This window comes from Camelus bactrianus, chromosome 10 (genome assembly GCF_048773025.1).
Source record: "Camelus bactrianus isolate YW-2024 breed Bactrian camel chromosome 10, ASM4877302v1, whole genome shotgun sequence".
NCBI classification, from domain to species: Eukaryota; Metazoa; Chordata; class Mammalia; order Artiodactyla; family Camelidae; genus Camelus; species Camelus bactrianus.
Genome location: NC_133548.1, coordinates 26364521 through 26380405, shown reverse-complemented (window position 1 = coordinate 26380405; position 15885 = coordinate 26364521). Strand labels below are relative to the sequence as shown.

General features: G+C 33.7%; 1 protein-coding gene across 3 annotated transcripts in view; it reads right to left on the bottom strand.

Moving 5' to 3' along the window:
- DCDC1 (doublecortin domain containing 1) overlaps window positions 1-15885 on the bottom strand; it is a 393336-nt gene that overhangs the window by 203529 nt on the left and 173922 nt on the right. For all 3 annotated transcript variants that reach the window (XM_074372209.1, XM_074372210.1, XM_045523733.2), the window contains 2 exons: window positions 12560-12652; window positions 4917-5087 (listed from right to left, as the gene is read on the bottom strand). In XM_074372209.1, coding sequence (XP_074228310.1) covers window positions 4917-5087; window positions 12560-12652 — 264 coding nt within the window. The remainder of the gene's footprint in view (window positions 1-4916; window positions 5088-12559; window positions 12653-15885) is intronic.

Below are 15885 nucleotides of genomic sequence, written 5' to 3'. Positions count from 1 at the left end.
AGTCAATATATGAAAATGTTCAAAATTATCTAGAAGATGGTGGCAAGGTAAATGTGTTTGCCTGTCATGTCCTAAGCCAAGTAATTTCAATAAGCCCTTTATAAATGAGACTATTTCAAGGAGAAATGGAACAAATATTTTTGTCTAAATTAGTACATAAAATTACATTTAATTGGGATTAAAATATCAGGTATGTGGGTGTATATGTATACCAGAGCTTGGTTAAAAAAAAAAAAAAAAAGGTTTTTAAAAGTTCCTGGGTTCCATATATTCCTTCTCAAGGAAAGTAATAGCTTTTTCGATGAGAAAGCATAGTCACGTCACCCTAAATTCTACATTACTAGGGAAATGAACACTATACAATTAAATATGAGCCAAATCAGACTTCCCCAATTCTCAGCCTCAGAGCCTTTCGATAGACTATGTGTTAATGCTATTTGGTTTCTTCTTAATGGATCAAATATGCCTGTAAAGGTAACTTTTCCCCTAATATGAATAGGTACTCTGAGTAACTAAAACCTATACAGAAGTTTACTATCTAGAGCAATACACTTTTATTTTAAGAAACAATCCATTTTTTATCATAAAACACTATCAAAACTGCAGGTAGATTAAGTAGGTATAGATGCATCACTTCATTTGCACTTACTAGAAAATCTGCTTTCATTTCTATGTTCAAACAATGAATTAATGCTTGACAATATTCACGGTGAGTTTGGCTAACATAGATGTCAGTGGGTAATCCAGGGGACGGAAGCATATGTAGGAAGAGAATCTCAGTGACTTGAGCGTCTCAAACACTCCGTGAAAAAGCTAATTGAGAGGTAAAAACAAATTAACTGCTATGGAGAAGGACAATCTCCCCGAGAGAGAGTGTGCCTGCAGCAGTAAGGTTCAGTGGTTGCATTTAGTCTGGGTAACTGCCGGGACAGTAATCCAGCTCTGGCCCGTGGACCTTCCCTGCTGACTGCCCACCTGGCAATTCTCTGGGCACCTTCAAGACTGTCAGGAGTGCACAGGGAAAGCCTGTCTCATTACAACAGCTCTGCATGGGAGCTGATGCCCCGCCCAACCAATTGCTCTTTCCTGATTTTGATACAGATGCAGTTTTTCTCTTCAGCGGGTCTAGGAAGGGAAGACTGTATCTTCCTGCAAACAGAGATTTACACCTGGCTGCAGATGCCTGTCCAGAAATAGGCTGGGGTGAATACACTGGCATTTCCCCCTACCACAGGCCACAAAAAAATGAAAAAAATAAAGAGAAGGAAAGAAGATGGAAAAGAGAACTGGAAAGAAGAGTAGGTAAGGTATTTCAACACCTACTGCTAATAGCTATCCCATGAGATGCTGACAGGCATTCATGGGGTTTCAATTTTATTTGTCTTTAAAATGGGCAAGCCAACATTTGCCTTCTTGGTAAAATCTACATATGAAAATTGGTTATTTCCATCACATTTTGTCCAATTTTTAATAAATATTCTTGAAGTCACAAGATTAACATTGAATATTCCAATTTTACTACTCCAGCCACAATTTCTTTGAAAATAAAGTTTTTAAGTTGGTATGTTTTACTACTTATAAATTAAGAATATAAGATTAGCAGATACAAACTACTATATATAAAATAGATAAACAAGGTCCTACTGTATAGCACAGGGAACTATATTCAATAACTTGTAATAACATAATGAAAAAGAACATGAGAAAGAATATATATACACACATGTATGACTAAATCACTGTGCTGTACACCAGAAATTAACACAACAATATAAATCAAAAACTCTTCAATTTTAAAAAATTGTTAAGTATATGCTACCCAGTGGATGAACTAGATCCTGGACAAAGACATTCTTTAAAAATAAATCTCTGAATTATCCCTTTTCAAAAAATTAAATTTCTTTATGCTATGAGAGAATACTATAACCAAGCAATATAAAAATAGAAATGCTAAAAAAAAATCTCCAAATCACAGCCCTCTGAATCTTGTTTTTATCTAGGTCACTAAGTCCACCGTATTTCCCTTGCTCACAGCCAGAGTGTTTTCATGTGAAGTTAGTGAAGAGTAAGCTTCAGGACACTTACTTGATCCAGCTCCTGAGACTGCTGGAAGCTGCTGGGAGATACAGAGTGTCAATAGGTGGGGAAGGAAAGCCAGTAGTAATCAGCAAGTATTTCTATGTAATAATGTAGCCTTATGTCTCAGAAGAAAGGATCTGAATCTCCAGGTCTCCATCAATTTGTTGTATTTACTTTCTCATTCTAAATAAATATCCACTTCCTGGCTTAATTTTAAAGAGGGTCCTCTCCCCCAGATTTTACAAGATATTGGCCTTACAGAAACTGGATCTTCCTCTACTGGCAGCAAATGGAAGATAACCCACAAAGCATCATTGACCAATTGTCTGTGAAAAGCACTAATTCCAGTGAAAGGACTTCCCTGTAGCCATTTTCCACTCATTCTCCCACCTACTCACACACCCCACACTCTTGCTCATCAATTCCCTGTCTGATTGCCCAACTTCCTACTAGTTTTTCCACCCACCATCCCCTAAAGATTTGCTAATACCCTTTCCTATCAATTCTTTCTTTCCTGCCTCCCAGGGAAACACTAACATTTCTGACAGCATCTCCATGGGGATGAAGAGGAGGAGGAGTTGCAGGGAAAGAACAGGACTGGGAAGGCAGAAGTCACTGAGCCATGGCTGTAGCAGACATTCTCATAGTGACTGGGATGATGCCAGTGGCAGGCAATACAGGGTAAGAGAAGGTTTGGAATAGTAAGCAATTGCTCCAAAAACTTGTTACCTTAAAGGGCTTCATAAATTATGGTGCACATTGAGTGTGACCACTAAAGGTAAAACTAGTAAGAAATCTCATCAAACTAAAAGGTGCTATGATGTGACGTCAAGAGAATGTACCAGATTATCAAATAAAGTGCACACTGTGGTTGTGACTACAGAGGGTATCTGAGTGCATATGGAAGTGATATGCAAGGGTGAGAATGGCCATATGGTAAATAATGTGATTATGGGTATTAAAACTTTTTCCTAAAATTGTTCTAATGTTATTATGTTGTGTTTTCAATTTTTTTTTAAACAAGAGATTTTCCCATGGGAGGAATGGACATCAAAACCCAGACTGTATTTTTGTCCTGTATATCTCTTTAAACTTGGTACTATATCATGCAGAAATGAGACTGAGACAATATGGAACACAGAGTGCACCCTTTTAAGAGATGACCTTTCAATATTAAGACCTAACCAAAAGCTACTATTTTTAAATTATCAATGAAAGATATGATGAGGATGAGAAGCTCAGTGAAGAGTTGAAGATAACCATCTATAAAATGAAAAAGCATCCCCAGGGATGTTGAATCACACCCCACCTCTAGCCCCTAGCTGAGAACCTAGCTCTGGAAGATGGCTACAATATGTTATTTTGGTTCTTGAAGCTGACCACTGGGCTCAACTATATATTCAACAGTTATATAAATCATCAAACAGAAAAAAAACTCATCTTTTTAATCAAAATGAATAGAAAATAAGAAGAATTTTTATCAGAGCCATGGCTTTCAGTTATAAATGGAAAATGTACTGATTGACTGTTTGACTGATTGATTGATTGACTAATACATCATCTAACACTCTGGAGAGCACATGCCTTAAGGTGGGATAAAGTTGTTCATAACCACAAAAGTCACAGCCCTTGCCCACAGTGCCTCAGAGGTAACTGGGTTACAGATAGTGCTCGGATAAAGGGCAGCTCATTCACGCTCCATGGAAACTTAAAGAGTTTGGCCAGGCAATTGAAATGAACTGATTCTGGCATTAACATAGGATGGTATGCTGAAACCTATGCTCAATCTCTCTCCAGTTGGAATTACACTTCCCCAAAGGTCAATTTTTACTAGGTGATATCTCATTCAAAATACAAACAAGGAATTCCATTAAAGAAATAATTTATAGATAGAAAATATAATGATCATATTATTACTTTCAGAATAAAACTATATATTAATAGGAATTGTAGAGATAAAGGCTGAACAAAATACAATTGCTTTGAATGTTATCACATTCAAATATAAACATAATCAAGAGGAAATGAAGAGATGTAGTCATGGTTCTTTAGGCGGAAAAGAGCCATTCTTTGAGTAATTCAAATTTTACTCATTACAGTCTCTTGAAATATGAGATACGAGATTATAAAACAATATTAACTTGACAGACTTAACATGGTTACTCTATTACGATAAACAGAAGTTTCTTAGCTCCCTAAGCTTTCAGTACCTAAATCACATTAGCCAAGTATGAATTTTTTTTCTCTTCCAAAGATGAAATAGCTAGGAGTAGTCTAGGACACACAGCCATCTCGTCCTGACAAATAACCAAGTCACCTTTTTCTCCAGTATATTCTTAAGTATTGATTTTACCAAGTAAACTCAGACATGTGTCACACTTATCCAGTATAGATCCTTTTCCTTGGAAATGTAGTTTGAACATCAATCAGTCACCTGGCCTTTTACCTCTAATTCCTATTGCCACTGTCTGTCAATTATTAAAGCTTGCCCATTTCTCCAAATACATTATTTTTTAAAACTGAAATACACAGTGACTATTGTGAAAAATATGTTTCTTGGAAAAGCATCTAAATGTTCATGATTAAATTTCTTCATTAAAATTACTTTTCTGGGTTGAAACTAAAGTTTATAAATCCACATCTCAAAGGCCTCTAGATATTTTCTTTTAAACCATATTCCCTGAATGGTGGTATTAGCAGTTTTATCCAAACTCCAATTCGAGGAAGACAACACAAAAAGAAATTCAAGCTGAGTGGCATTGTTACAAAGGTCTTCAAATGGAGCAGAGTGTTTTGTCTCTGGCCAAACCCAGCGAGAGTTACAGAATGACACCCACCTTGAGCTGCAGCCCTCCAGGGATAAGAGTGTTTGCTGGAAGGCTTTTAATGTGTTGGTAGACGTAAGAGGAGAATTGCTCCTGCTCAGCCTGTAATTGGGGGCCAAGTTTAGAGAGATGACCTCTGTTGCTTTTGATAGCTGTCTGCAATTCATCAATCAGCCTGTTCACCTGAAGGGGTTAAATTACAAGAGTTGTTAGCAAGAAGTAATTGTTGATGTCACACCTATTGGATTTTTGAGTACCTAGTTTGATGTGGGGAAAATGACTTCAATACAAGAATTTGAGTATAGATCTATGTTCAAGTAAAGAGAATATAACGATATATACATTCCTTCATCAACATATTTTATTTATAGGAAAATTTCTAACTTTATACTTTCGTAATATGGAATAGGACTCCATTTACAATTGCTGAATAAAAATATCTCTGGATACAAAAAGAAATACGTACATCTTGACAATTTTGTCAAGGACTTTTAAATTGCTTAACAGAATAAAGCCTCTCTGAGACTTCAAATAATTCAATATATGTACCAACAATAATATTTAATTCTATTATATGTATCTTCCTTTTCAGAATATTTTATTTTACCATTTGTATGTTATCTTTAAAATTTTTAATATGTATATTAAATTCATTAACATTTTGTGGGCCTTTTAAATAAATCTATGTATTCTCTTCTTTCCAAGTACTCCAAAATATATTTTTCCAAATTTCATAAATACAGTTTTTCAAAATATCTACACTTCAAAGACAGTACTCTAGACAATATTTTAAATATATATAAATTTCTGAGTAAGCATAGAATTTTTCAAGAAAAAACATAAGCTTAGAAACATGTACCCTTTACAGTTACATTTCTGGATTTCTAATCAACATATTTAAGAGACATATGAACTTGACTTATGGATTATTAATAAGACACGCTGAGGAATCAAAAATACTAAGTTAATATTTTAATCCATATACTTTACAAATTAAAAGTCATTACAATTCTTTGACTCTTCACTGTGCTAGATAAATTTATATTCTCTCTAATGGATTGGATTCTTACATAAACACTGGTCGACATATGATAGCAATCGAAAGAGGAAGCAGAAATTCACTTTATCCATGACTCTTTAAAGTAATCAAATTAGACCCATCTAATGACAAATGACTCTGAACATGGCACGGACTTTTTGAAATCTTGGGTTAAAATCTTGTCTCTTCCATTTACTGAGAGACTTTGAACAAGTAATAAACCCTCATCCATAAATGATGAATAATACTGACATTACTACTAAGAATTAAATGAGATTAAAGACTGGACAGCACAATGGTTAACCTATAATAGATGCCTCATGTACATGTTACATTATTATAGTGTTTTCACTTTTAAATCGAGGTGTTTTCTATATATCAAGTTTTAATTGCTTTTCCTTTCCTATACCTGCTCCTGTTTCACATGAAATAGATAAAAATTTGAAACTATTTGCTACATAGATTCTCCATCTCACTTCAGTGTTCACAGATAAAATGGGAGTCTCCCATGTACTGACAGCTCATCCTCTTTCTATCTTCCCTCAGCTGAAAATATGGTATTTCCCTCAACCAATTCTCATGCTAAATCTATGACTTCTATCCCCTCCAAAGAGGATGTCAAGGAAGTTAATGAAAGCAAGTTTGCACTATTATCCATATGACATAAATATTTATTCTTCTATTTTACCTAGTTAGTTAGAAATATATATATAATAATATGTATATATGTATGTTACTTCAATTACATTTAATTTTCCCCAAGAACTTTAGAAGCATTATGTGCATACAAACAAGCTAATTTAAATGATCCCTAATTTTCTTTGATCTCCTATATCTTTCTTATTTGTCCCTATATGATCAATCATCTACTCCCTTTAAACAAGGCTTTCTGCTAAATAAAGGGTAGGCAAACTTTTCCTCTTTAGGAGCCAGATAATAAATATTTTCGGTTTTGTGAGCCAGAATGTCTCCATCAAAACTATATGACCCTGCAGTTGTACTTTGAAAGCAGCCACAGGCAATATGCAAACACATGGGCATGGATGTGTTCCAATAAAACTTTATTTAGAAAAATAAGCCATGGGCTGGATTTGGCCCGGGGCTGCAGTTTATCAACCCTTCTTTTAAACACATATATTTCCTCTCATTCCTTTCTTTTCTTGTAAGTAATACTCTGGCCCAAGCCCTCAATCTCTTCATTTCTCCCACCTACTTGTATTATCAGAATACCTACTGAGTGGTCCTCCTGTCCTTAGTCTCTCCTCCTCTAATCCACCCTGCCATCTCCACCTAATTAATCTACCTCCAATAGCATAATGAACCTTCAAGTAGCTCCCTCCTCCCCGCATTCCTCATCTTGCAATTCAAGATTCAGGACCTTTTCTTACTTTCTAAGACTAATTCCTGTGCTTTCCATAGTATAGTTAACCATATAAGAAAGTTATAAAATTTAAAATACAGAAATGATAGATGATTCAATGAGTCAGTGTTTTCATCCTTATCTTTACCATACTACCCTCTAGCAGTATTGTCCTTAAAGATGATGATATCTATCATATCAAAGCCAGAGACCAAAACAGGCCAGGTGACTTGCTCTTATACTTACCTGACAAAATCAGAATCTAATATCCAAAGGCCTTAAACAGAAAGACTCTACTTCTGGAAAGCACTGGTCCTCTCTGAACCCATCCCAAGTATTATATGATTCAAGAAGATACAATTTTATGTAGTCTTTAAAATATACTAAGTATCATGCAACATATTTTGCTAATCAATAATACTGCTCTCTTTAATTTTATGTACTGCAAGTTGTGCTATAGCAAGCCACAAAAAAAAAAAAAAAAAAAAGAAAGGAGGAATTTCAGGCTTTGACTTGAGAGCATTTTTATACATGACTGGTTTTACTGTCACAATCCATAGCTTTTTACTGATAAAGGATTTCATGTGACATCAGAAATCTACCAACCATACAATTGATGATGTCATTTGCATTCTAAAGGGCTATTGGTTAAAGTCTTAAAAGTTTCATTTCCTATAAATTCTTTGTTGCTTCAAAAATCTATCACTTTTGCCATTTTGCTTGGCCCCATGATTACTTATTAATGTATGTGAAGTATAATTACATCAATTATTACCTGTTGTTTTAATAATCTGAAACTATCAAATAAGATGCCCCAGCAAAGATTAACTTATATCTTAAACATAGGAGAAAATATATCAAGAATCCTGCTACTGATGTTTTCTGACTGAAACTTTGTTACTTTACATATTCATAAGGCCTTTTATTCTCAAAGTGCTACATTTTATTCTCAGTTATTATGATAACATGTTACCCTTAAAGATAACGCTATGCATGAAATAACTTATATCCCAAAATCGGGTAGGTAAAACAATACTCCTGAATAATTTTACATAATACAATTTTTTTTTTAAATCACAGATGTTGCTAAAAGGGGGGAAATGTTCTTTAAAATTCTTCATCATGAATCTTTTTTCTTGCAAATCCTTTTTTTTCCCTCTCTACAAAGGCAATGTGAATGGGAGTAAAAGAAGACAAAACTTGACCTTTTGTGATCCCAGCATTAATGGGTCTGTTCATAATTCAATCTACGTGTGTGTGGGAGCATCCATGTGGAAACATAGAGGCCCGAGAGACATAAAGCCTTTCCCTTTAAACATTATCTGACCCTATCAGTCCCATTCACAAAAGAAGGCTTACGTATGCATATGTTGAAAAAATGCACCATCTCATTGTGCAGCAGAAAGCCTACACATTCTACTTCTCACTCGCTGTGGAAATGCAGCACGGAAGTGACACTTGTACAGAATTTGGGAGAGTGACAAATGAGCAAAAGGTAGCAAAAAAAATTTTAGTGTTCTGATGAGGAAGCAAATCAAAATTCTGAAAGAATGCAAATGCACACCTGTCTATAAACTTACATGTAGGTTTTTGTATAAGACGTAGGGCAGTTTAGTCATGTTTTTGTGACACATACATGCAACACTTGAATTTAATTAAATTCTCAAGATGATTTAGAGTCAGCACAAAATATTATTGTTTATAATCATTCTAAAATGTATACATATCAAAGTTGTACACTCTGAACCCTACATTCTGGATACTGTACTTTGACTGTTAGGAATGACTCTGAGGAGCTTGTGGTTTTTCTAGTGATGAGTTCAGCTGTCAGCCTGAATGCTATGTGGCCTTGAATCCATCTATGTTGTGAGGAGACTCCAGAGCACTTTGTACTGAATTGTCACTTGAATTCACCACAAAGGGTGGCAGTCTCCATGCTAGGAACATCATCTTGGCATGTAACATATGAGATGGTCTCGAAGCCAGGTCAGTGCTTTAATGTAAGACCAAGACACTTTCTAATTTACAACATAATTAAGAAGAATCACTGTACGTCAGAAATTGACACATTGTAAACTGACTATAATTCAATTAAAAAAAAAAAAGAAGAAGAAGAAGAACCAGAAAGGGGGCAGGGAGATGAAAATGGGCATTTTAAACTCCCTAAAATCTCTTATTGTTTCAGGCCCAAGGGTACAGTGTTTCTCAGGTTAAGAAGCAAACATAACCAGACTTTATGAATGAAGACTAGAAAAGACATGGGAACCCGTGAGCAAAATTAAGCGTCTCTTGATTTGGAAGGATGTACCAGGAAACCTGAAGTGCGTATCACCTCTTATTCCAACTACTTCTACTACTCCCAACTTTTTAACAGTTTCCTAGAAGCCCTCTGAGACAAATTATTTTGGAAAGAGATTTATGTTGCTTCCAGCCAGGGGTCACTTATGTGCTACCTATAAGCCTATTTAAGAGTCTAACATCCCCATCAACTCATGAGGAAAGGGGTGATTGAAAATAGAAACATTTAGAAATATCTTTATAACTTATCTGGCAATAGGGCTATGATGATGACAATAAGGATGATGTTAACTATACCTTCTGAGGAAGCAGTAAGAATGCACTTCACAGACAAACTACTGGAGCACAGTTGACCAAGGATCTGAGCTACTCTGCTCTGAAATCCATCATCAGGTTGGCACCAATGGCTGAGGATACCAAGGCAGGTCCAACCCAGGGAGTCACAAGACTTCTCTGATGGACAACTCTGACTCAGTATGTCACAAATTTGCCCAACCCTCCTTAGACTGCACGACAGTCGAGGCTACTTCCACCAAGTCTCCCTACCTCTTTCCTTCACCTGTGTTCAAGCCTGCACTTCAGTCTGACAGGTCTCCCAGCCTTACCCAAAGCGCTCTCCATTTTCTCTCACAGGAATTTCTTCTATTAAAATCTGTACACATTTTTTAATCCTATCTTGGTATCAACTTTTCAGAAAATCTGGAATAACATACTTTTAAACTGATAATACTAAATTACATGTAGATTTCCAATAGACCATTTCTAAAAAGCTTGATATAACATATATCATCACCTCAAAGTAATCTTATGATATATACATTATTATTATTCCCCATTTTCATGTGGAAAAAGTACATGAAATAAAATAAGATTTTAAGATAAAACTATAGGCAACAGAAATATAAATCTAAATCTCAGATTTTATGATGTTTACTTTAGGTTTTGAAATATGTCTAGAAATATAGTATTTTTATGAAAAAGAAAACCATGGGTAAAAATAAATGTAAATGTCACATCTCCCACATTTTTCATTTCTCTTTATCATCATGGATTTCACATCTCTATATATGAATTAGGGACAAAACTTGATGTCACTGACTTAGCCATCAAGATGAATATAATCACTTTCAAATTACTGACATAAAAATTATTCTCATAGTGTGTGGAATATATTTAGAGGTTATTACACACACACAAACACACACACACAGATACATATTCCCTTCACTGTGTATTTGATTTCTGAAGCAAACAAAAGGCATTTGGAGCCATAGCTGATCAAGCAAATGTGTAACCAAATAAGGCCCTTTGCAGGATGAACGGTGATGTATATAGGCACTAAATAAACACAAAGATGATAATAAAGAAAAAATAACAAATAAAGTTAAATACTGCTGGATTTTCCAGAAAAGATAATTTTCATTTCCAGTGTTGCTAACAAGGTGGCGTTTAAAATAATATTTCTAGCATAATGATCATTTTCCTGGGTCACTTCAAGTTTTCAGTTCCACTGAAACTGTAATTTTGCATAAATATCAAAGAGCAAAATAATTATATTATAAAATAAGAAAATAGTTAATCTCTTCATTCTTTTAGATTATTTTCTATTTAATCTCTAATAATAATTTGTTATTATAGATATAATTTTAATTGTACTAATTCAACCAGATATTTATTTGCATTTTCTAAAGTTGACCATATCAAGATACATGATCTATTCACTTTGAACTTACTGTGAAAATGTAATAAAACTTCCGACTGTGATAAAAACATTTTTCAAATGGATAGAAGACAATATTTTTTAAATTAATAACTAACAATCTTGTCCTTTAACTTGTTCATATTAAGTAAAATGAACCAGAACTATAACCTAAATCTATCCAATTGTTATTTGTTATACCTTAGAAAAAATTCAAGTAGAATTTTTCCTATGAAATATTCTCTACTGAGATCACCAATCAACGTCTACAATATAGTCTTTAATATTGGGCATATATAAGTCTCAAATATTAATGAAGTCTCTAACTTGAAGAACTAAATCCTCTCAGGAAAATTTGATGCACTGTGTATGTTCATCTATTGTAAAATAACATAGTGAGCAAAGGAGAGGCAATCACAGTGATAAGAAAATCTTAAAACCCCCAAGCTTGGAGAGATTGCTTTGCCAAAATGTCAAAAGAGAATTACATGAAAGTTTGATTTTTAAATATTCATGCTATCTTGTTCTTTAAGTTGCATATAGATTTTATTTACTGACAGTAGTACATGGAAATTAGCAAATTCATGATCCTTCCTCAGAGAGATTAAATGCTTTTGCATTCCAGGAAACTAGATGAAAATAACTTTCCCCTTTTGTCTAATGCCAGTTTTGTATTGTTATTTCATTTATGGAATATGCTGTCAACTTCACAGCATGAGGTCTGGAGAGAAGCAGCCTTGCTTTAATAGTTCTTCATTGCAATATTGTCTACAGAATCTTATGATTAGCTCACTTAGGCTGACATTAATAACTACAGTTTTTCCTTGATAAAAGATAACATTGTTAACAATCCTAAAATTCAGAATAATAATTCTATTCCTACAAAGTCAGAAAATAAAAAAGATTTTAGTATTTATTCAAAATTCAACAAAATTTCAATGTTTTTCCTATGTTAGTATGTTTCATAATTTCTAGATTCAAATTACCTGTAATAATTTCCTAATTTACGAAATTTATGAGAAAGTATTCATAAGTAGTTTTCAGGAAATTACAACATGACTTATTCTTTCAAGAATATAATTATTTTTCAAGCTGCCTATATCAATAAAATGATTTCTAGTTTTGACGAGTTTTTTTCATTATATTGTTACCAGATAACTATAGTTGGTTCACTACCAAACCCAAGTAAAATCTGTCCAAATATAAAAATTAGTATTCATTGTAGTTTTATAATACAGTTTAAAAAGTAAGTTTCATACTTCTTCTTGTGCCTGATGGTGTTCTTTTGCTGTCATTGAAAGAATGAATTTTTCAGTAAATTTCCCCTTCTGTTCATCCACAGCCAGGTTCAACTAGAAAAATAAATAAATAAATAAATAAATAAATAAATAAATAAATAAATAAATAAATAACATGAAAATAGGCACCTATTGACACCTAATAGCAACATTTACTCAAACAACTAATTTAGTATACTTGTGGAAGGTGATTCTAAATTAATTTGGCCCATGCACATGTGAAAATAAACTCCATTTAGATTAAATAAGTTGAAAGTTCATTTTTTATATTTAAAACATTTAACACTGAATTTTTCACTTCTACTTTTATTGTTTTTAAGCTTATTAAAATATGATTTGAGAGGGGATCCTTAATTACAGGCATTTGACACTGATAAGTATTTTTTAAAACATTTTGTCAAAATGAAAACAGCAACTTTTTCTTAAAATTAGGCTGATATTTCCTATTAGAAGCTTTCACTGCCAATAGGGAATAAATTGGCTTCTTTTATGTCAGGATAAGAATTTAAGGATATAAACCAAAAGCAAATGTCTATTCAAGCACTCTAGACAGTTTAAAATGATTTATCACATTTCCTGACAAAGAGTATCTTAAATACATGAACAGTTACCTCCAGCCGGCACAAAGCTAAAGGTCTCCTACTACTACTGCTAAACCATGTTATAAAAAGGTGAATGTGGTTCATTCTATATTACCTTATAAATAATCTGCACTGAACCAAAATGTTAGTTTCAAACAAAGGAAAAAGCTAAACTTACACAATAATATCACTCAACAAATTGGTACTAATAGAAAGAAAGAAGATAGCAGCCTGATACAGAACCTTCTGAATTGGAATATTTTAACAATTCTTAAGCAACAGTGCCATGTTGTATCTCCTTGTTGAAGATTAAGAATAAATAATGACCATGCTTTTTTTGTTTTGTTTTGTTTGTTTTCTCAATGTTGTTATTGTTTTAAATAGGCTTTCTCAATTGTATGCCTAGCAAATCATGCTTGAGTTAACATGAATCTTTAATTCATACCCTTCCTGAAGACCCACTCCTGTACTTGGGATAAAACAGGGTGGGGACCAACAAGATGGCCTTCCCCACCTAGTTACTCTTGTATGCTATAAGAATAGTGTCAAACCTGTGAACTCTTCGTCCACTGATAGGTGATACAACTCAGTATATCAGAGATTCTGTTCTGGTAGAGGGGAAAAGCTGAGGAACCCTTAGGTGATCCTTATGATCACTCTAGATAAGGAGCTGAAAAACATTTCTGTAAGAACCTGATAGTAAATATTTAGGCTTGGGGAGTAGGAGGGGCACCCAATCTCTTTAGCAATTATTCAAATTTGCCCTTGTTGCCTGAAATAGACAATATATAAACAAATGAGTATGGCTATGTCCCCATAAAACTTAAAAAACAAACAAGTAGCAGACTAAATTTGAACAGCAGGCAAAATTTGCTGTACCCTGTCCTAGATTAAGGATCACTGAAAACAAGTTTTTAAAAAAAATCATCATGTGATATACATGATGACTATAGTTAACAATGCTATATGGTATATTTGAAAGTTTATTAAGATGGTAGATCCTAAGAGTTCACAAGGATTCATCATTTTTTTAAACCATATGAAATGATGGATGTTAACTAAATTTACCATGGTACTCATTTCACAATATATGAAAGTCAGGTCATTATGTTGTTCACCCTAAACTTACACAAGATCATATGTTAATTATACCTCAATAAAACTGGAAAAAAATCATCTTATGAGACTATTCTTGGAATCAATCTCCCCAAGAAATATTTTTTCCTGTGCTGAAGTAATACAAAAAAATGTAACATCATATTATAAAAAGTCAAATATCAAACAACTTCCACACATGGAAGCCTATGTGTAAACGGTGGCACAACAAACTTGTGTCAAGTCTCTATAATTATTTCTTTACCAGGGGAGTCTCATTTCAGGAGGATATGTGAAGGAAAGCGACTGGGGAATATTCACCAAGCTCATCTATTCCTTACAAAATTAATTTCCAAATGCAAAAACATTCAGAGCAGATCTTTTCCGAAGGGAAGCAAAACAAAACAAAAACAGAGCTATGAAACTCTTTGGTGCCACAGTGGTAAGTCAGATTCTAATGAGGTCTCCCAGGGCATGACATTCAGAACTGCTTCCAAGTAACTCTTTAAAAAATAGGAATTCTTTACCTTTGAAACCACCACAGTTGGAAAAATCACCTCGTTCTAACACTCAGCTTCTAAAGAAACACTATCCTAATCTACAGAAGCTGAGGGGAAAATATGCCAACATTACTGAAAAGCATCATATGCACAATACCAAATAGAAAATCCAGTAAGATACTGAGAAATAAATCATCAACAAAATATAAGGATACACCCTTGTTGCCTTTTCTGAAAACAGACCAGCCATTCTAAAAGAGAAATATCTTAATACAATCATTTAGAGGAAATTATGGAAAGTAAAAAGTCAAATTGAGAGAGTACATTTTCACTTTGAGGTATTAATAACATGTAGTCCTAACAACACCTCTCCCTCGAGTTTTAGACACAATAACAATAATAGGATCCTTCTGTCCTGTCACTTTGGAAGAGAACATCCCATTTCTTCATTACAACAAAACTAGATGCTTTTGATTGGCGATTCTTATCTAAAATATATGAAATAATTTTTTGTCAATGGGTTTGAAATTTCTGAGGCTAATTTTTCATGTATAAAGAGGATAGAAACTTCAAATTAAAAATCAAAACAAACAGGAAGGATGAACCTTGAGAACATTATTTTAAGTGAACTAAGTCAGATGGAGAAAGATATATAGCATATGATATCACTTATCAATGGAATCTAAGAAAACAACAACAAACAACAAACTCATAGATACAAAGAACAGGCTGGTGGTTGCCAAAGGTGGGATGGGGGTTGAATGGTGGGTAAAATGGGTGAAGAAAGTCAAAAGGTACAAACTTCCAGTTACAAAATAAATAAGTCATGGGGATGTAATGCACAGCATGGTTGAACTATAGTTAATAATACTGTATTGCAAATATGAAAGTTGCTAAGAGAGTAGATCTTAAAAGTTCTCATCACAAAAAAAATCTGTAATTATATATAGTGAGGAATGTTAACTAGACGTTATTATGACCATTTCTCAATATATACAAATATCAAATCATTATGTTATACACCTCAAACTAATACGTTATATGTCAATTTAAAATTATACCTCAATTTAAAAAAAGAAGGATGGCTAAAATTGTAGATAACCATGAAAAG